This window comes from Phyllopteryx taeniolatus, chromosome 5, assembly GCF_024500385.1.
Source record: "Phyllopteryx taeniolatus isolate TA_2022b chromosome 5, UOR_Ptae_1.2, whole genome shotgun sequence".
In the NCBI taxonomy this organism is placed as follows: domain Eukaryota; kingdom Metazoa; phylum Chordata; class Actinopteri; order Syngnathiformes; family Syngnathidae; genus Phyllopteryx; species Phyllopteryx taeniolatus.
In genome coordinates, this window is record NC_084506.1 from 17,593,950 (window position 1) to 17,616,802 (window position 22,853).

Consider the following 22,853-nt stretch of genomic DNA (forward strand, 5'->3'; position numbering starts at 1 on the left):
TCACCGATGTTGTCTTGCTGGAGGCGAGGAGAAAAGGTGCAAGGTTGTCTCCGAGCACCTCTGCGGGCTTGGCTTTCCATTCCCGTGTGGTTTCACCCCCTGACTGGCGCTTCACCAGCTTGGAAAGTTCAGCGTGGATGGCCTGCACGGTGGGATGTAAATTTCAATAATACTAATAATAATAATACACAAAACTCTATTTTTTGTCATATGAGTTTGTGGATGACGTTCCTGGGAATTACAGTCTCTCAGGACCTGAAGTGGGAGACCAACATCAACTCCATCCTCAAAAAGGCCCAGCAGAGGATGTACTTCCTGCGGCTTCTGAGGAAGCACGGCCTGCCACAGGAGCCGTTGAGGCAGTTCTACACAGCGGCCATCGAATCAGTCCTGTGTTCATCCATCACAGTCTGGTTTGGTACAGCCACAAAAAAGGACAAACTCCGACTGCAACGGACAATCAGGACTGCCGGAAAAATGGTCAGTACCCCCCAACCCGCCCTTGAGGACTTGCACGCTGGCACAACTAAGACAATTAAGAGCATGCAAAATTCTCTTGGACCCCCCCCCACAACCTGGTCACCGCCTCTTCCAGCTCCTTCCCTCAGGTGGCGGTATCGAACAATGCCAACTAAAACAAGCAGACATTCCAACAGCTTCTTCCCTCTTGCCACTAAATTGCTAGAGGCTAAATGACTCCGTATTGTTTTTATGCGTAAAAAGTATTAATTGTCGAACGGGAGCGGCTCCAACTACCGGAGACAAATTCCTTGTGTGTTTTTGACATACTTGGCAAATGCAGAGGATTCTGATTCTGATTTATCCATATTCTAAATTTGTATAAATCACCCCAGACTCTTATCTTCCCCACACTCCAATTAACCTCTACCATACTCTTAAAAACACTTTCTATATGCTTAAACACACAGTAATGCATAGTACACTATGTACATTTTATTCCGTATTTTTCATATGAAATACAATAAAAGCAGTGCCCTGCGATTGGCTGGCAACCAGTTCAGGGTGTACCCCGCCTCCTGCCCGATGATAGCTGGGATGGGCTCCAGCACGCCCGCGACCCTTGTGAGGAGAAGCGGCTCAGAAATTGGATGGATGGATGGACAATAAAAGCACAGCTGTTTACTGTAGTTTTCAAAATATCCACAAGATGCCAGCAGAAAATAAAACTGTGCACTGTACTGTATAGTACATGAATAATCCAAATCAAATTTTAACCCAAGACAATTTCAACTGTATTAGTTCTTCAAAATTGTATTATATACTATACTAGTAATTCAAACTATAACATTGTTGGGCTTTTATGTATTTATTTATTTAGCCTATTTAATTTCTGAAGGTCAAATCATTTAAAACAAAATTGATTTGTTGTGTAATGTTCTTGTCAGCTGCTTGTGTTTCTGAAATATTTCTGCAGGTTTTCCGCATGCACGTGACGAAAAACAAAATTGGGACACGCGGCCTAACATGTCCTCTTTGTTCACAAAAGCGTGCGTGTTTGCTCACGTTTAGTCATCAGTGTGATTTTCTCCCAGCGCAACTGTTGCTGCTATCCGCCGTCGTTGAGGCCCAGGTTGCAATTACCAGAGGGGAAGATATTTTGGTTTTGTCTCGAGTCTAGACAATGAGCAGACTCGCACTTTGGGTCAGCTTACTGTTCTTTACACAGTAACAGTGCGACATAAATGTTGCGCTATGATCTAGCCCAGTGTTGTCCAAATTACGGGCCTGGGGCCATTTGTAGCCCACCATCTTTTCTTTTTTTTTTTTAGCAGCCCGTGGCTTATACGAAATTAATAAGTGAGGCCCACCGCACACCGAACTACGTGGCTGAACGTGAGGTTGTGGGGTGTTGTAAAGTCGCAGATGTCATATTACATAAGCTTTCACAATAAAAATGACATTTCTGGGTACGAAGTGAGATACAGCTGGCCGCCACCAAGCTGTACCAGTACAATAAATAACACCGTTGGCTGGTCAAAAGAGGGCACTAACCTGCCTACCAGTCAGCTGAGTCACCTTGAACAAGACAAAAAGTACATATTGTAAATGAAACATTAACATAAAAGATTTCTAAATAGATCTATTTTTAGATGAGCAGGATATATAGTATATCGTTATTATAAGCAAAATTGTTTTGTCTGATTTCGTGAAGTGCTTCTTCCCGTCTGGGGGCACGCCAACCTTTACCCTTTGACTCTCACTAAAAGTTTGACATGCGCAATAGAATAAGGCCCAAGGTGGGGCGCTTACAATCCAGCCCCCTGAGCTAGCCGACTTGCCAATCAGCAACAGCCGGACGTGACGTCGGTTCCGTGTTCTGGATTGACGAGCCCGACTTCAGTAGTTGAGATGATTGGAAACGCACCAGCAGATGAGCAGAACTTCGACGTAAAAGAGCACGGACGTAGACAGCATTCCATAACAGGCAGTGGGGAGTTAGACCTACTAAATCAAGGTCTAACCCAACATGGATTTAGACATAAATATGACTCATTTTTATAATTCTGTTAATAATGCAGTATATGGCCAACTCTCAATATTCACACATCATTTAGTAAAATGCGCCTCAGAAACGTAATTCTTTGCTCCGCTTTCTGCTCCGTGTCAAGGTCAACTTAATAGTTACAGATTGCGCTTGTTTTGGTTGTAAATGTGGAGATGTGATTCTGCTGCTGCTCAGTACAGGTGCCCTTGGAAGAAAAAGTCTAGACACCCCTGATTTAGTGAAGACTGAGCGTCCCAAAAGAGACTTTTTGTCCATGTGTTGACTGCATACTGACGACAACTTAAATGATATTCTGAAATTGGCTGATATTCAGAATTTGACATCTGATGTTGATACACCTGTGAAGGCTAAAAGATTCCATGTTTCTGGAGACTTCATACAAATTGCTCAGCCACCTTCGCACTCTGAAGAATTTGTGAAAATACCTCCTGTAAAATATTTTAAGAGATTGAATATTCCAAAATATTAGTCAACAGCTTCAGTTCAAGTGTTTTTTTCCACCATGTACTGCCAGAGCCTGTACTGTATGTATTTGTATGCATACATTTACAAGGCAGTTTTCTCATTTTAATTTGTATGGGGTGATGAGTCCAGTGGAGGTTGTCAAGATTTAAAGATGTTATGTAAATTTAACATTTCGAGATCATAATTTGTTTTATAAAAGGTACATACAACATACAATATATAGAGGCAATGTGATCTGTAAGTTGCACATATGTAAATAAAAACATTTAGTCATAATATTGTTGAAATTGCACTTATTTTTTTTTAAAGCGCTTCAGATTGCTCATATGATTTAAAACAAGATTTGCAACAATAATCAATAAATGTGAATATTTTCCAAATGTACTTGTTATTATTTGTACCCTCCCCCCAAAAATGGGAACATTTGGAATTGTAGTTATTTATAGCTTATCATACAACAAATATATTGATCCGCCCCACTTTGGGGCGAACCTGGCCTTGAGCTAATGAGTTTGACACCCGATTTAGCTTGTGTCAATGTTAGTTGTACTATTTTCGCAAGCTGCTTGTTCACGCGTCTGTCTCCGTGTGCTTCTGTGGTGCAAAAGAAAAGCCAAACAAGAACGAGCCTTTCGCAGAGGTTGCCATCTAAAGTGCCGGTGTCAAACTCAAAGCCTGCAAGCTCCAGGCCACCGCATCATGTTTATGTGGCCGACTAAAGCTAATAAAGTGTGTCGAGTCCATGTTTCTTGCCAAGTTGATTTGTTCTTTTTATTTTGAAAGAAACTCTGTACTGAAATTGTAATTTTTCTTCACTTTTGATTTGGCAAAACATAATGGTTAGCCAGCGAATATACGACAGCGCTGACTTTGTTGTTGTGCCCATTGTTCTTTTGTTCCTCCCCGAGCTGCTTCACCTCTTGATCTATTTTTTAATCAAAAAATATCAATTACACCTACTATCCCTTCTCCCTTGGAAGCAATTTACCTACATCACGTAACTTTTTTTTTTTTCTACTGACATTTCAAACATTTAAACTACGGTGGTAGAGAAGAAGGCTAAAATTATTATTCCGGCCAATTAGCCTGTTTTCTCAATCACTCTGCCATGGCCAAATGACATGTAATGGTTTGTTTACTATACGAATGCTTGACATGGTGAAAAAGTCTTCTTACCCAAAATGTCAGTTCACATGAATTTTGAATGACATTTTGAATCTACACAGGGGGAAAATCTCATTTTACACCTCATTTTAGTACTTCTACACACACATAACGTGAATGTGATCTAGATAAAAGAGTGATCCGCACACAGACACACACACACAAATCAGTGCGGCGGCGGCAGACAGACTACTTTGGGATACAATAACATGGAAGAGTTTATTTAAACAATCCTTTTGTCAACATTTTGGCCTTGGAGGAGGTCAGCGTTTTGTGTCTGCTCCTTGCTTGCCACGATATCTCAATCAAGTCGGTTTGTGGTTACATTGTGACCTTCACAAGTCATGATGTGCTTATTGGGGCTTATGGATGTAAACTAAGAATAATAGGTCAAGTGAGCAGTGGTGGGAAGTAACAAAGTACAGATATTTTGTTACTGTACTTAAGTCGAGTATTTATTTGTATCCCTTACATTTAAAAACTAGATTTCCTGAAGGCACATGGGGAATAATAAAAATAAAACTTGTTTCTTGTGTGCACCAAAAAGTTTCACGTGAGCATGAGGAAGTATCACGAGCGCACCAGAAAGTTTCTCGTAAGTATAAAAATGTTTCACGAGCGCACCAGAAAGTTTCTCGTGAGCACAAGTAAGTTTAACAAGCGCACGATAAAATTTCAGGAGTGCATCAGAAAGTTTTGTCGTGGGAACCAAAAAGTTTTCCGATCGGCACCATAGAGTTTTCGTGAGCACAAGAAAGTTTCTCCTGAACACCAAAAAGTTTCTCCTGCTCACAACACGTTCAAACTCTGAGGCAAGGCTCGTACCCTGAGACAGAACTGTGAGGCATACGTGCCAACCACTAGGTCACCACGCCGCCCCTCACAGAAATTATTTTTGCATTTATTTTGTGTATGTGTCCCACTACTTACTTGCGCATTGTATATGCTGTATGTGTCAAAACCTCCTTTTCGACTAAAATGAATAACTTTAAACTCCAAATTCTGCCGTGAGTGTTAAAAAAAAGTTCCGTTCTCTTTATCTGAAATGTTATTGACTTTGGTGTAATTCTGTCTCACCTTGGTGGTCGGCTCCAGTTTCAAGGCCTTCTTGAGCAGCTCCATGGCCTCTTTGTATTCACTCAAGTCTGACAGGATCTGGGAAAACAGCACAGAACATTCAGAAGAATTTTATTTCAAACCCTTACAGCAGGGATTCCCAATCAATGGGCCGTTTCAATACAGGCTCTATTGTGTGTGTGTATTTTTTTTTAAAGTGGTATTCCTTTCTAAATAAATAAAGCAAATGTAAAACGACCTATTTACACAAAGATCGTGGCGGTATAAAAGCTTTGCCTTTATATTCGATAAGGAATTTGACATTTCGTGACCTGAGGGTGAATTTATGAGCCCATTTGTGACTCGTGTGATTCGGTACAGGAAAAATATATATTTTTTAAATGTCAATCATCTGTTCAAAACGGTCATTTTATTACTAATAGCGACGAAAGTCAGCTCCATTCTTGATTGTGTTGTGAGTCTTCAAAATAGCTAGTTTCTCTGATTGAAATACTTAAGGTTGCTGTCTTGCTATACGTCAGCATACCAACTGTTAGCATGTTAGCATTTAATTAAATTACATTTGAAATATAAATCCCTTTATCTCAGGTTGCTATCTTGCTATATATTGTCATAATAACTGTTAGCGGGGTAGCATTCGATCAATTGTCAATTAAAATATTAGCACACAACGAAAGAGCATGATGGAAAATTGTCTTTCTATCTTTTTTCTACCCAATGTTTTAACCGTTAGCAAGCTAGCATACAACCTATCTTGGTTGGCTTCCTCTTTAGCAACTGAAAAAGTTCATTAGCCAATCAGGTTATTAGCATACTAGAGCTTAGCATGCTAGTTGTTAGTGTCTATTTAAAATAGTTCTCCAGGGCAAGCCCAACTGTCAACAAATGCGTCACAAATGCCAGGTTAGATGTAGCTACATGTAGCAGGCCCATTTCAAATTGGGAATTATTATTATATCAATGAAATAATACAAAATATAAATAAACATATTGTCCGTAGAAACAAGAGCAACCTAGCATTGATGGAGAGTTTTGTACACTGTTTCAGGGTGGATTTTGTTTCAATTGGCGTCATCCATCTTTACAGGGACGCGTAGGGGAGGGGGTTAGCGTCTCACCTTGCCCGCCCTGTAGAGAGCCTTGACGTTGTTGGGGTCGAGGGCCAGGACGTCGCGGCTGGCATGTAGCGCCTCGTTGTACTGCTCCAGTTTGAGCTGCGCTGCGGCCAGGTTGTTTAAACACTTCACCCTGTAGTCGCGCACCTCCTGTTCTTCCCCCTTCTCGCCATGACCAGCATCTGAGGAAGACGTTTCAGACACACAGCAGAGATGAAAAAGTCACCGTCGCAGCAATGAAGGCGTCCCTACGGGTGTCGTTACGAGGGCGGCTACTTTTCTAACTGGAGCCGTGCGTTGTGTCCCTCCTGTGGTTTCATCATTAAAGCCAAAGCGGCCGGCCGAGTCCTGCAACCACACCGGTATCGAGCTCTTGTGAGTGGCTCTAAAAGCATCATGGGTAATACTGCACTATTTTTGGGAGACACGTCTTTTCATACAGTAAATCTACGCATCAATCTCAATGGGTTGTTTAATTGGGAGAAAACTGGTGTTAAATCAAGTAAAACGGTGAAAATGCAGGGACTCTATAAACAGTGTTCAAGAGTGAGTTTCCGCAGAAACATGCACCTGTTGGTCTTTGAAGGCTCATGGGGGAATCTTGAAACAGTAACGACTCCAAGCAAGTCATGTAAACAGGTATGTGTATTTTTATGGGTCAGTGGGGATGATGTTCACTTGGGAGTTTGAAACAGTCCTGAGAACTGTCTGTGTTCCACCACATATAGTTCCTGCAGAAACAGGCTCATGGGAGAATCTCACAGTGACAAGGTAAAAAAAGCATATAAACATAAGGAACAGAAGTGTCGACAATGTAGCAGAATAAAGTTTCTTGTATATAATTTCCCTTTTTCTTCGGTCGAAATCGTTCATATTTTGATATAGACAATTATTCTGAGGTTATTCTTGGCCCAGGTCAAAACAGGTCAAACACAGGCCCTTGCCAACGGCCCCAAGATTTCCCCAAACATGTCAGGAAAAGTGATGTATAAAGTTTTCTTTGATTTAAACTAGGCGGCACAGTGGGCGACTGGTTAGAGCATCTGCCTCACAGTTCTGAGGACTGGGGTTCAATCCCCGGCCCCGCCTGTGTGGAGTTTGCATGCTCTCCCTGTGCCTGATTGGGTTTTCTCCAGCCACTCTGGTTTCCTCCGACATCCCAAAAACATGGATGGTATGTTAATTGAAGACTCTAAATTGCCCGTAGATGTGAATGTGAGTGCAAATGGTTGTCTGTTTATGTGTGCCCTGCGATTGGCTGGCAACCAGTTCAGGGTGTACCCCGCCTCCTGGCCGATGATAGCTGGGATAGGCTCCAGCACTCCCGCGAGCCTTGTGAGGATAAGCGGCTCAGTAAATGGATGCATGGATGGATGAATGATTTAAACTAATTATTATTATTTTAGTGTTAATTCACATGCTTGAAAACATACAATGCTTAATCGATCATTTCAATGCTTCCCCTTGCTTCTTACGCAATGAACTATTCCATTTTCTTACTGCGCATGTGCAGGCTTGATTCAGGAAGATGACAGCAAAATACAATCGTTTGTAAGTATGAAGTGGAGTTAAGAGGAGCGGAGAAGACGAGAAGCAAACTGTTGGTGTTTTTTTTAAATCAAAACTACAAAAAGGTTTTCACCTTTTTTAATGTGACGAATGTGGAAAACCGACACCGACAACAGTAAGACCCAGACGCTATTATACTATAGCGCAATTGTCCATCAGCTTTAGACAAGGACAACGCAGTGAAAACGTGGAGAATGACACGAGTGATGCTTTTCATCAGGAAGACCTGCGTATTAAAGTAGTTAAAATCATAAACTGTATTAAATGTTGATAAATGTTCTTAACAAGTGAAAGTGTTGAGATGATTCCCTTGTTACATAATAACCCTCAAAAACGACATTAAAGAAAGAACTATGATCATTTCTAGACTATCATCACTTTTAAGTTGATGGTAGACATTAATATGATGAATATTATTCAATGGATAGGGAGAATGGGAACATTTAAAAACAGTGATGTAACTCGTAACTTAAGCTGTTCGATAATTGTAACAGGTTTCAAAAGACTGTGAACCGACATGAAAATAAAACTTGTGTGTATAGTTAATGAACAGGATTTAAGGGTTAAAGACATCATTTTGGATAGAGGTCTGATATTGGATGTTATTGGATAGTGCCGGTGTACCTAATAAAATGTCAGTTCCGCCTGACAGTGTCAGGACAAGCCTGAAGGAGGCGCGTGACTGCAGTGACGTGCTCACTGCTGGTGTGTCCTCATCTGTGCTAATGTTGTGATTTCGATGCCGTGATAGTCAACCCCTCAGCGAGTTCATGTACTCGCTCGCTCCCCGCACATCATTGACCAATTACGGAGCAGTTCATGTTTCAGTCTCGCCTCCTTCGCTGGCATGTTCCTCTGCGGCCATGTTGCCCTCCCTCGCGACGATTAGTGTCATTCAGAAGGTGGGAATAATACGCTTGTTGATTAGCGATGATGATGCAAAAAACAATTAGGCAATTTATCACAGTACTTGGCTTTGACAATGTGATTCGTCATGTGGCTAGCTGATTCCACCGATACGTCTTCTTTGTCTGACACACCGTGGAAATGAACCTCTGCTTGTAGAATTAGAAATTGGAATTTTAAAATAAAATAAGAAAATACCTCTAGAGCAGCGATTCTAAACCACTGTGCTGAGAGATCATCAGGTGTGGGAAGGGAAATTCAACAATTTCTTAATTTCTCCGAAAAGGATTATTTACTACAAATAATGTATCTTTGTCCATCTATGCCAGTGACGTATGGTGATAGGCAAAAAGTTCATTTTGACAACACTTATTAATCTAGTTTTTAGTCATAGTTGTTTTCCTGAAATGTTTTTGTCATCTAAACTGAATTAGCTTTAGTCTAGATTTAGTCAACACAGTAAGAAGGAGCTTCATTTAGTCAGGCCAATAGCTATTGCGAATTTTAAAGAAATGTGCTTTGTCACCATCTTGTGGCATCTATAGGCACTTACAAACCTTTTTGTGTGGGCGTCAATTACGCTTGGATTTTCGCGAGTTCCGGCAGGACTCGGATGATGGTTGACTGTACAGTGGTCCACCGCTTTTCACTGGGGTATAATATGTAAAAAGCTCGTGTGTGGATACGACGCGGGTACCTCTGCTGCCGCAGGTGGTGAGCACGTCCAGAGCCATACAGTAGGCTCGTGCGGCCATGCCGTACTCCTCCCTCTGGAAATGGAAGTTCCCTCGCTCCCGCTTCTGGTTGCCAATGCGGATGCGATCGGATACCGGCAAATTCAGCGGATCTGGTTTGTCTCTGACGTGCAGCAGCTGCAGCTGGTAGAGCAGAGGAGCCCAGGCGGGGATGTCGGGCTCTCTGGAAATGACAAAAACATCCAAATAAATATTGTGACAGAAGGGCTCATGTCGAACCATAGATAACTGTCCTCTGGTCAACACAGATTATTTCAAACTAATCAATAATTGAGTCTGTCTGGATCAATCGATGCACAAAGCTAGTTAACTTCCTCAATGACACGCTTGCCCGGGCGTGATGCTGACCGTTAGTGCAGCTTCTCTAAAGGTCTGCTTTTATAAAAGTAACATTGCCCAATAAATGTAGCATTAAGCAACACACCACTGACTTTGTCATTGACAAATGTAAATGCATTACAGAGCTCTGAAGCTTAAACTGAGTGGGAAGTTCACCTTTTAAATCTTATCATGCTTTTTATTCACTCCAACATCTTAGCGGATCGGGTCGGACTGGATTTAAAAGCTCTGATTTTACCACTATTATACAAGCAGTTAATTCCACGCGCCGCTCCAGCACGGCATGCAGAGCCCACACTATCACAACAACAGCTTGCTAAGGTGCTAGCATTGTAGCAGGGAGTAAGAATGGATGTTGTTTGCTTAAAGTCATTTATTGACACGGTAGTTGAAGTTCACTGTAAAACTAAACAGACATAACAAAAGAATTACAACTATTGAATCTTCAAATAAATCGCAGCCTTCATTTCTTTCTTCGTTTTTGTTCACTACCTCAAAGCAAACACACAAAGAATGAAAAACACCATTTACGAGCTAACAAAAATTAGCATTGAACTCGCGGCACTTATAGCTCTCAAAATAATCACTATTTTATTATTATTTTTATAACGACTATCTCACTATATTCAAACAGGCAATATAACAAGACTATCTGGCATATATTCTTCAAACTCTGTGAAAAACGAGTCATAATAACAATATTCGACAATGACCTTTTCTATTTGTTCGTTACTGCAAGTGTAACAAAGCAGGCAGGAGAGTACTTGGTGTATCGTCTGGCAGGAATTGGGAGACTTGGTGGTGGAACCTCAAAGTACAGGAAATCATACAAGGAGAGAGGTTAGCTAAGAAGAAGTGGGACACTGAAAGGAGCGAGGAGAGGAATACACAGAGGCATGATGTAGGGTGAAGGTAGAGGTGGCAAAGGCCAAACAAGAGGCAAATGATTCCATGTATGCCAGGTTGGACACTAAAGAAGGAGAAAAGGATCGATACAGGCTGGCCAGAAAGAGGGATAGAGAAGGGAAGGATGTGAAGCAGGTTAGGGTGATGAAGGATAGAGATAGAAATGTGTTGACTGGTGCCAGTAGTGTGCTAGATAGATGGAAAGAATACTTTTGAGGAGTTGATGAATGAGGAAAATGAGAGAGAAGGAAGAGTAGAAGAGGCAAGTGTGGTGGACCAGGAAGTGGCAATGATTAGTAAGGGGAAAGTTAGAAAGGCATTAAAGAGGATGAAAAATGGAAAGGCAGTTGGTCCTGATGACATTCCTGTGGATGTATGGAAGCATCTAGGAGAGGTGGCTGGGGAGTTTTTGACCAGCTTGTTCAACAGAATTCTAGCGGGTGAGAAGATGCCTGAGGAATGGAGGAAAAGTTTGCTGGTTCTCATTTTTAAGAACAAAGGTGATGGTGGCAGAGCTGTGGGAACTATAAAGGAATAAAGTTGATGAGCCACACAATGAAGTTATGGGAAAGAGTAGTGGAGGCTAGACTCAGGACAGAAGTGAGTATTTGCGAGCAACAGTATGGTTTCATGCCGAGAAAGACTACCACAGATGCATTATTTGCCTTGAGGATGTTGATGGAAAAGTACAGCGAAGGTCAGAAGGAGCTACATTGTGCCTTTGTAGTTCAAGAAAAAACATATGACAGAGTACCCAGAGAGGAACTGTGGTACTGCATGCGAAAGTCTGGAGTGGCAGAGAAGTATGTTAGAATTGTACAGGACATTTATGAGGGGCGGGATGGTGGTTGACTGATTAGCACATCTGCCTCACAGTTCTGAGGACCGGGGTTCAAATCCCGGCCCCGCCTGTGTGGAGTTTGCATGTTTTTCCCGTGCCTGTGTGGGTTTTCTCCGGGTACTGTGGTTTCTTCCCATATCCCAAAAACATGCGTGGTAGGTTGATTGAAGACTCTAAATTGCCCGTAGGTGTGAATCTGGGTGTGAATGGTTGTTTGTTTATATGTGCCGTACGATTGGCTGGCCACCAGTTCAGGGTGTACCCCGCCTCTCACCCAAAGATAGCTGGGATAGGCTCCAGCACGGCTGCGACCCTAGTTAGGATAAGTGGTACAGAAAATCTATGTATGTATGAGGGCAGCAGAACAGTGGCAAGGTGTGCTGTAGGTGCGACAGAGGAGTTTAAGGTGCATCAGGGATCACCCCTGAGCCCCTTCCAGTTTGCAGTGGTGATGGCTAGGCTGACAGATGAGGTTAGACTGCAATCCCCGTGGACCATGATGTTTGCAGATGACATTGTGATCTGCAGTGAAAGCAGGGAGCAGGTGGAGGAACAGTTAGAAAGATGGAGGCATGCACTAGAAAGGAGAGGAATGAAGATTAGCCAAAGTAAAACAGAACATGTGTGCATGAATGAGAGGGGTGGAGGGGGAAGAGTGAAACTAAAGGAGAAGAGATAGCAATGGTGGAGGACTTTAAATGATGAGTGTGGTCAGGAAGTGAAGAAACGGCTCCAAGCATGTTGGAACGGGTGGAGGAAGGTGTCAGGTGCGTTACGTGACAGAAGAGTCTCTCCTAGAATGAAGGGCAAAGTTTATAAAACAGTGGTGAGGCCAGCCATGATGGACGGATTAGAGACAGTGGCACTGAAGAGACAACAGGAAGCAGAACTGGAGGTGGCGGAAATAAAGATGGTGAGGTTTGCTCTCGGAGTGACCAGGTTGGATAAAATTAGAAATGAGCTCATCAGAGGGACAGCCAAGGTTAGATGTTTTGGAGACAAAGTTAGAGAGAGCATACTTCAATGGTTTGGACACGTCCAGAGGAGAGATAGTGAGTATATTGGCAGAATGGTGATGAGGATGGAGCTGCCAGGCAAGAGAGCTAGAGGAAGACCAAAGAGTAGGTTGATGGATGTCGTGAGGGAAGACATGACGGCAGTTGGTGTTAGAGAGGAGGATGCAGGAGATAGGCTTAAATGGAAAAGGGTGACGCGCTGTGGCGACCCCTAAAGGGACAAGCCGAAAGGAAAAGAAGAAGAAGAAGATGACACCAAGTGTGCATCTCATTGCGTGTATCACACTGCCCCTCAGAGGCCAAGACGTGCACAGCAGGAACAGCGATTTTCAATAAAACTAAACCCCAGTTGCATCATGAAGTTCAAGTGTATTGCCGCACATGTGGAGAAGACAAACGATTTTCCCACCATAGACTAATCACTAAATTGAACTTTGATTGTTACTTTGCACTTTAAAAGTATAATTTGTATTTATTATTTATTGAGATTATTTGTCATGGTTTTCTAATTTATTTTTTATTTAACCTATTCAAATATATAGTATGCTTATGTTTAAGTTAAGCAGTGGTTATGTTGCAATTTTCTGAGGTCTGTCTGAGTTTGTGCAAGTGTCAGCGCAATTGCACATCTTTACTGTTATTATGAATATCCAACTCCAATTCCAATGAAGTTGGGACGTTGTGTTAAACATAAATAAAAACAGAATACAATGGTTTGCAAATCACGTTCAACCTATATTTAATTGAATACACTACAAAGACAAGATAGCTAATGTTCAATCTGATAAACCTTCTTGTTTTTAGCAAATAATCATTAACTTGGAATTTTATGGCTGCAACACGTTCCAAAAAAGCTGGGACAGGTGGCAAAAAAGACTGAGAAAGTTGAGGAATGCTCATCTGTTTGGAACATCCCAGAGGTGAACAGGCTAATTAGGAACAGGTGGGTGCCATGATTGGGTATAAAAGGAGCTTCCCTGAATTGCTCAGTCATTCACAAGCAAAGATGGGTGAGGTTCACCTCTTTGTGAACAAGTGTGTGAGAAAATAGTCAAATAGTTTAAGGACAATTGTACGTACAATTGCAAGGAATTAGGAATTTCCTCATCTACAGTCCCTAATATAATCAAAAGGTTCAGAGAATCTGGAGAAATCACTGCATGTAAGCGGCAAGGCCGAAAACCAACATTGAATGCCCGTAACCTTCGATCCCTCAGGCGGCACTACATCAAAAACCGACATCAATGTGTAAAGGATATCACCACATGGGCTCAGGAACACTTCAGAAATCCAATGTCAGTAGATACAGTTTGGCGCTACATCCATAAGTGCAACTTGAAACTCTACGATGCAAAGCAAAAGCCATTTATCAACAACACCCAGAAACGCTGCTGGCTTCTCTGGGCCCGAGCTCATCTAAGATGGACTGAAGCAAAGTGGAAAAGTGTTCTGTGATCCGACGAGTCCACATTTCAAATTGTTTTTGGAAATTGTGGACGTCGTGTCCTCCGAGCCAAAGAGGAAAAGAACCATCCGGACTGTTATGGACGCAAGTTCAAAAGCCAGCATCTGTGATGGTATGGGGCTGGGTTAGTGCCAATGGCATGGGTAACTTACACATCTGTGAAGGCACCATTAATGCTGAACAGTACATACAGATTTTGGAGAAACATTTGCTGCCATCCAAGCAACGTCTTTTTCATGGACGCCCCTGCTTATTTCAGCAAAACAATGCCAAACCACATTCTGCACGTGTTACAACAGCGTGGCTTCGTACTAAAAGAGTGTGGGTACTAGACTGGCCTGCCTGCAGTCCTGACCTGTCTCCCATTGAAAATGCGTGGCGCATTATGAAGCGTAAAATACAACAACGGCGACGCCGGACTGTTGAACAGCTGAAGCTGTACATCAAGCAAGAATGGGAAAGAATTCCACCTACAAAGCTTCAACAATTGGTGTCCTCAGTTCCCAAATGTTTATTGAATGTTATTAAAAGAAAAGGTGATGTAACACATTGGTAAACATGACCCTATTTGGAACGTGTTGCAGCTATAAAATTCCAAGTTAATGATTATTTGCTAAAAACGTGAATGTTTATCAGTTTGAACATTAAATATCTTGTCTTTGTAGTGTATTCAATTAAATATAGGTTGAACATGATTTGCAAATCATTGTATTCTATTTTTATTTATGTTTTACACAACGTCCCAACTTCATTGGAATTGGGGTTGTATAAAGACAAGAGTGTCATGGGTTTAATGAGTAGTTAGGATTGTTTAAGCATTTGTATCTGTCGAGTTTGAAGAGCAACACATATAAATTCCTGCAGTTTGTCCTTACTGTTATGGACGTTTGTCTTTACCAGTATACAAGATGTATATTTCAGTGGGTTCTATCAACAAAATTCCCAAAATACAAGTTATCATTGTTTATGATTTTTCCCAAACAAGTTTAAGAAATCTTGTTGTTCAGATTACATTTGTATTGGACCGCCATTAAGCTGTGTATTTATCCCTTGATTGTCTCCACTATTATGGCCGGAAATTTTAAATCATTGATAACCTTTTGAAACATGGATGTTTCAGCATGGGAGACATTTACCCACATAAAACCAAGGCAGCAAGTGTCTTTAACATTATGAATCAAATTATTTGAAAATGACCCATATATAACCTAGTACAATATTCTCATTCTCTGTATCCAAAACAAAGAAGTCTTACCTCTAAAGACGCCTATTTTTTTAGCACATATAATAAACTACTTAATGACTAAATTAAATGGTTATGACCTAGTATATTCATAAATCAAGTCTATTGCTGTGTTCGTTGAAGAAAAGTTGTTTGGAGGATCAAGTTTTACCGAGCAGCTCACACCTTTAAAAGGCGAGTCTGAGTGGAGTGCAAATTCGAAATTGCCATGAGCCAGCGAGGCGTAACGCGACGTCGTCTTACTCAAGAGTCACTCTGGAGGAAAGTCAATTTGCTTTCCACTCGTCTGACTCTCGCCACCGCACAGTACACAAAGACGGCTCACGCGGGCAGGCACACTGCCCGGACAGTGGCCGATGAGCTCTTGTGATTGAGGAAGGTCAAGTCAGGTCATGCCTGCTTTGAACTTACGTGCTTTCTCCCTGGGAATAGCCTTCATTTCCCTCACATGAAGACTATAGTACATCCAGGTAAGAACAAATCATGCTTGCGTAAGGGCGGCGCAAGGCCCATTGACGTGAGTTGAGCGGTACGTGACCAATTGTTACTTCTATGTCACAATCTTAATGGAATGTGCAACCGCCTAAAATTAAAATGAGGACTTTCCATATATTTAACCAGAATGATGATTCACACAAACAACAACGTGTTTTAAAATATCTGGCTGTACAGGGTGTGACGGGAATTTTATATTTTACTGATATAAAGTATCATTATAAGTTACACCCAAATTGTGTATTCATTGTTAAAAGACAGCAAAACTCACTCTCTATATTATTATATTGATTCCTTAACCACATGAAACATTTTCCATACCAAAAATAATCTTGATTCTTTATTCAGACAACAATTATGAACTATTTCACGCTATGTATAGTGAATCTGTATATTAAACAATGGATATAAAAAGTCTACACACCCCAATTAAAATACCAGATTTGTGTGATATTCAAAAATGAGACCAAGATAAAACCTTGCAAAACTTTTCCCAATATTAATGTGACCTATAACCTGTACCTTTTTTTTTTCAAGAGGCTAAGTAAAAATGAACAACGGACATAAGGAGACAGCACAACTGTTATGATAAATGGGAATCCGCACACACTTGCCAACATTTAAAGTGCCTCTGATTCAACCCAAATAAAGTTCTGATGTTCTAGTAGGCATTTCCTGTCTTGTGCTAACACTGACTGCTATTTGAAACTGTTCATTATTTCCCCCACCAATTCCAGCCAAAGCATGATGCTGCCGCCACCATGTTCTCTGTAAACTGCGTCCAGTCGTCCACCAGGACGGGATGAACAAAAAAAGCGAGTGATCCGAGTTCTCGGGAACAAGAACCAGATGTGGATGATCAAGGATTGGAGGTGGACCCTGCTTTTCTTTCATGAAGAACACGCATCACGTGACTTGGCTTTCACTGGGAACTAAATGGGCCTCATACATCAAATCGTCTGCAAACATCACATGCCGGCACTCTTCTAAAATTGAGGCGCTGTTGGCAAATTAAAAAACAGCACAATTTGTGCAGTGCACGCATGTACTGCAGTTGCTTGTCATCATACGTTTTACTCTGCTCTTATCTTCACGTTACACAATACTGCGAAGGCTGTCTATTATGTAACGCTGTACATGCAGTGACAATAACACATTCTGCCTAACCCTTAAGAATTTTTTTTCATTGCCAGTTTTTTCAACTTTATTCAGAGCAGATTGTTTTCTTTTTTTAACATATTAGTGCAGCGAAGAGTACTTTGAGGAATTATTTCTGCAGTTCAAGTACTGTCACTGGAAGAGTAGTAAGATAAAAAAAAAGATAAAATGACACTCTAACTCTGAAACTCTATAAAAATATTTAAAATAAATTTTATTCAATATAAAAATAACCTATAATAAAAAATTTGCAGTAGTGATATGAAACCCAAGTCACTGATGGTGTAGTGGTACATTCGCCTGACTTTGGTGCAGGCAGCGTGGGTTCAGTTCCCACTCAGTGACGGTGTGAAAGTGAGTGCGAATGGTTGTCTGTGTCTATATGTGCCCTGCAACTGACTGGCGACCAGTTCAGGGTGTAGTCCGCCTTTCGCCCGAAGTCAGCTGGGATAGGCTCCAGCGTCCCGTGACCCTAACCAGGATAAGCGGTGTTGAAAATGGATGGATGGATATGAAACCCTGAACCTCAGACTGTTAAGGCAGACGTGCTGACCACTTTCTGCCGTGCTGCTCTTTTATAAAATACATTGAAAAAGAATATCCAAAACAGGCTTTTACTTATCTTGCTTTGGTAGTTAATAAAACAGTGAAATAAATAAGTAATAAAATGATGCTTGTCAATTTACAGTAAATGCATAATGAGGACCAAAAAAAAATGCTAAATCCCTTGCAAACTAAAACGAAACAACAATGACATGAAACACAAACAACCACTCAAGCGTCATTTGGAAATGTGCTACAACATGCTTTCAGCTAATGAAAAATAGAGACAAAATTCTTAGTATTTATTTTTTTGGTTACTTTTTACTTGTTTACTGTTTACTACATTTGAAAATACTATATCTGCACATTGTACTCCTTATTTTGCCAAAATAGGTTTGTTATTTTTGTCAACCTCTGCTGATGACGAGCCAGTGTAAAAAAAAAGGGAAAAAAAAAGAAAAAAAAGACAAACAGAATGAAGTAAAGTCAACCGTGATTAAGATCTTAATTGGTTGATATCTCGGCGTCTCGGGACATGAAGAAGCATGAGCGAGGGAGCTTTAACGACACACGATTTGAAGAAGGCAGATATTCTCCATCTATGGACTTATTTCAGAGAATTCTTTAATGTTGTTGGCCAAGAACGACCTGTGGCGAATGTGTTGAGTCTTGTGCCAGCATACAAACCAACAAATTCTGGCATTCAAAAATTCTCAGTCACATGCCTCTTATTCAATGAGCAACATGGGCAAAACATCTCCAGGGAGGCAACTCAGAAAGTAGAGGTACCTGTACATAAATTAGCTATAATTCCTAAAAAGTAAACATTAAATTCAAGCTGAATATCTACAAACTTGTTTTATTCCAAATCAATTGTGGTGGTTAAGGCAAAATTACGAGCTCCTTGTACAAACTGAAAGGGTTTTAAAAGATGGGAACAGCTGAATGCTAACATACATAAAGCCTCGAGTGTACACGGCTAAAAATACCAGTAATTGGTCACAAAATATTGAGACACTGAATGCTTGTTCCAAGTTTGTTAGGTTGAAGTTTTAATTTCCCTATTTACAAAACCACCTTCCTGGGGAAAATAAATGACTTGAGCAGCTGGAGAAGAGATGTTTTGGGGGCTGCTGTGGAGCCGAGGTGAAGGTTTAATGAGGCAGCCACTCAGAGTGAGAGACAAAGTTATTTTTAGGCTTTTTTTTTTTTTTTTACACTGGCAATTTTTGCTTGCTTCTGGTGTGGGACGCACTCAGAAAGCAAAAAGCATTAATAACCGATCTACTGTAATCAGTAGACACCTGCATAATCATAAAATGTGAACATTTGAAAAGTATTACTTGTTCATGATCATGGTTGAGGTTTGTTGTGGTGTAGAACTGCAGCGTGTAATACTGAGTGCTGTTTCTATTTTTTGATGACATGAAAAAACAAAAAAAAATCAATTGTGGCCACATTACTGCAAATTGTGGCCACATTATCAGATATGGACAACACGCGCAAAATAGGAATTTGTTGCCACGAAATAGGCACAACATGCATCAAAAATAATAACTTGTGGCCACGAAATATACATGTGGCCACACATAGGGGACACAAGTGAGATGTACTTCTTTCTTGGGGGCCACATAAATATTAAGTTCAGAGTACTTGTGCATGACCTGTGAGGCACCGTAGTCATAGAATGACCGAACGTCACCTATTCATTTTAGCTGTGGATCTGTACTTGACAGTTGGGTAAGCAAATCGAGCACACTGTCTTTAGAAAGGTTCTGGTAACGGTAGACGCTGAGGCTACAGCCTCACTCAAAACCCGCCGTAACTGCTTCTACAATGAAAAATTGGGCAAAACTGTGCTTGATACTTGTGCGACAGTTGCAGTTTTTCATCGCCATAGAAGTTTGCAGAATGCCAGTGGAGACTATTGGTCCTGCATATGGAAATTCTACAGGTCTTATGAAAAATCAACAATGCATGCACTGCGTACGGGACCTGAACACCTTTTTTCCGAATTAATTCAGCAGCACGGTAAGCAGGGCTTTGCGTTGACAGTAAGACCAATGGGTGACATTGTCGTTGTATCAGTGGCGTACCACAGGAGTCATACCCAAATACTCCAAACTATTTACTACACTGACCACATGCACCTTATTCCAGACCTTTATCTATCTATCTATCTATCTACCTACCTACCTACCTACCTATCTATCTATCTATCTATCTATCTATCTATCTATCTATCTATCTATCTATCTATCTATCTATCTATCTATCTATCTATCTATCTACCTACCTACCTACCTACCTACCTACCTACCTACCTACCTACCTACCTACCTACCTATCTATCTATCTATCACTTTCATCCGCTTAAAACATGAGGGGCACTGAGTTAGTGAAAACACTCTCTGTCCAAGTTAGTTGTGTTTTATTACCTGACGTTGGTCTGACGCAGTCGTATTGTGAGTGTAAACACACCTGCCTCAAACACACCCCCGGGTAATCTTGTGCAAATCAAAGCGAGAATGCCTTTTTTCCCTCTTGTGTTTACGGTAAGTGGTGTTTGCATTTCAGATGGACTGGATTCAACTGCTGTGGCTCGGCAGACGTCCTCGCTAAGATGCATGATAGTGATCTGATTCACCCAAGCAGACCCCTCGCCGCTCTCAGTGAAAGGGAAAAAGTCCCCTAGAGGAAATCAGTGGATACTCTGACGTCAGCTGAGTGCTCCGCTCGAAAGGCCAGAATTGTTGGTTTCTATGGTTACAAGCTGGATGCCACACTAATATAGCGTCATAAATGTGGCGAGAAAAGCTTGTGTGATTATGGAAAGGCAGATCATTTCGAGTGGCCATATCAAAATGTGACATTTAAATTGATTACGTTAAAGTCCTTTAACAAGATAATGCCAAAAAAGCAATGACAAATTGAAATCAATACCTACTGGTAGTTATTTTAGCCACCGATTGAAAGAATTTCATTTGCAATTCTCTTGATGTGTTTCGTTATAGGCTACTTCCAGATCCTATCCATCCCTCCATTGTCCATTGAGCATGCTGTATATCATGTTTAGGCTTGTGGAGGCCTTCTGACAAAAATATTCTTAAGTCGTTCCATAACCAAATTTCACTCCCTACTACAGAATTTGTAAAACCAGAGGTGAGTGTAAAATTCGCTGCTGCATGTAGTGAATGACAGGCCAATGAAGAGTGGGTTTACTAATTGACCAATCACTTTCACTGCAGTCAATGATTGACGTGTAGACTGGCCAATGAGGTGTGAGTTTCATAAGTGACCAAGCACTTGCGCTACATGCAATAAATTACATAATGACTGATCAATGAAACGTTTGTTTACGTATACAACCAACAATCCCTGCCTTCGATTATTTTTATTAGTGATTTACTAACCAATAAAGAGTGTGTTATGTATTGGACCAAAGAGTATCGCTCCAGTCGGTGAGCCTAACATATACAGGTGTAATTAATGAATTATAGTAGATCATGCTAAACTTTCAGTAGTTCTATTTAAAATGTTCACTACACAAGTGACAACACAAAGGGAAGATTGAATGTTGACTGAGGAAATGAAATCCCAGCCAATATAAAACCCCAGCTGGATACCTTATTTTAAGTTCCAAAAAAGGGACATCTTGTTCCCCTCATTCATTGGGATGTTGACGTAGGCGTGTGCATGTGCGTGTGCGTGCGTGGTGTCTGTTTTGACTGTCGGGTGGACGTGCAGCACCGCTACATCCGTGTAAAGGAGCTTAGCTGTAATCCTGCCCTTGGTGAGACGTCACAGCTGTTTTTCCTCACACGGTGCCACACTGCCCAATTTTCTGGAAAAACAGCCTCCTATTAAGAGTGAAACAAACAGTGTTAGGCCCTTTCAGCTGCTTCCTCACCATGTGCTTTCCTCTCCTATTTGTTTGCATTTCCTGTTGAAGTCCACAGCTAGGGGAAGTCCTGACTGGTGAGCTTCTCAAAAGTCTCCATATAATCTGCAGCAGATTTCCTGATCCTGTTAAAATGAATCCAATCTTGGCCTGCGGCTACCTGCAGAGCAAATGGCAGCCTGTCAACGGCAGCGATGTTGAACTGACTGGACTTTCCGGAGACTTTTGAGGATCACTGAAATCAGCTAAAAAGCGAGCGTTCTATTATGAACCCTTTAGGATTATTCGGGCCTTGGGTGGAGTTCTAACAATTCAGTTTAATTTGGTTTGTGGTTTATTCAGTAGTGGTTTCATCATTTTATTTCATTAGTGCACTTTCACTTCCTCCCTCAGATGCATCATTTTAAATAAAATGCCTTTTTTGTCTTTGCATACATTTTTACCAATAAACCAATTTTGACCGCATGGCAGAGACTTTCTTAGACACAATAATCAGGGATAAAGGCCAATATAAATAGTACAGTGGTGCCCCGAGATATAAGTTTAATTAGTTTCATGACCACGCTTGTAACTCAAAACATTGTTCCCCATTACAATGAATAGAAACGCAATTAATCTGTTCCAGCCACACCAAAAAATAAATAAAAAAAGAAACTTTTTTCAATGTGTTTTACAATAAGAAAAATAGCACACTATATTGCTCTTCATAAAAATGTAAATAATTAGTTTTTGCCACATTTTTTGCTTAAATTCAAGGGGCATTGTCACCTAGGGACACTATAATTGACACATAGACACACACACGGAGAAGAAATTCACAAAGTAAGCTGCAGTAATATTAGTCATTTATCCAAAGGATAAAGACTATACAGTATGCCTGTCACTATTATATTGTTTGTCTATTTGTGTTGCTCCACCATTTGTGTTCATATATCTGTTGCTTAAAGGGTTACAACACCGCAACATGAATGCAATCTATTAGCCCGTCAATGACATTTTGTATTGCGTGTTAGCATTAAGCTAAACAGACTTTCCTAGCGCAAAGTCATCTAGTTGTTCTCTTTGTTATGTTTAGTTTGACAGTAAACGTTTTTTGAAGAATTCTTCACTATCTGCCAAATTGCTGCTTGATGTGAATTGAGTGAGTTAAGTTCACTGCCACCATACAGGGCTCGTATCTAAAAATTTTCCTCGTAACTCAAAGCAAAAAAAAACATCGGAATGACGTCTCGTATCTCGAAATAATCAAGGAAAGGAACTACTGCATAAAACTAGTACTCCCTCGTACCTGAATGTGATTGGACAAACCTTCGGTATCTCACATCCATGGCGGCCCAATCAGAATACAATAAAAATCAGCAGGTTCAC

At 40.9% G+C, this 22,853-nt stretch overlaps 1 protein-coding gene across 6 annotated transcripts in view; it reads right to left on the reverse strand.

The window, feature by feature from the left end:
• The window catches only part of fkbp16 (FKBP prolyl isomerase 16), a 42,060-nt gene that overhangs the window by 1,192 nt on the left and 18,015 nt on the right, over positions 1-22,853 (reverse strand). The window contains exons 4-8 of one of the 6 annotated variants that reach the window (XM_061773279.1): positions 9,521-9,741; positions 6,352-6,530; positions 5,234-5,311; positions 2,014-2,037; positions 5-142 (exon numbers count right to left, since the gene is read on the reverse strand). In XM_061773279.1, coding sequence (XP_061629263.1) covers positions 5-142; positions 2,014-2,037; positions 5,234-5,311; positions 6,352-6,530; positions 9,521-9,741 — 640 coding nt within the window. Of the gene's footprint in view, positions 1-3; positions 2,038-5,233; positions 5,312-6,351; positions 6,531-9,520; positions 9,742-22,853 lie in introns of those variants that run through there. The other 5 variants (XR_009788519.1, XM_061773283.1, XR_009788520.1 and 2 more) reach the window with 5 other exon arrangements.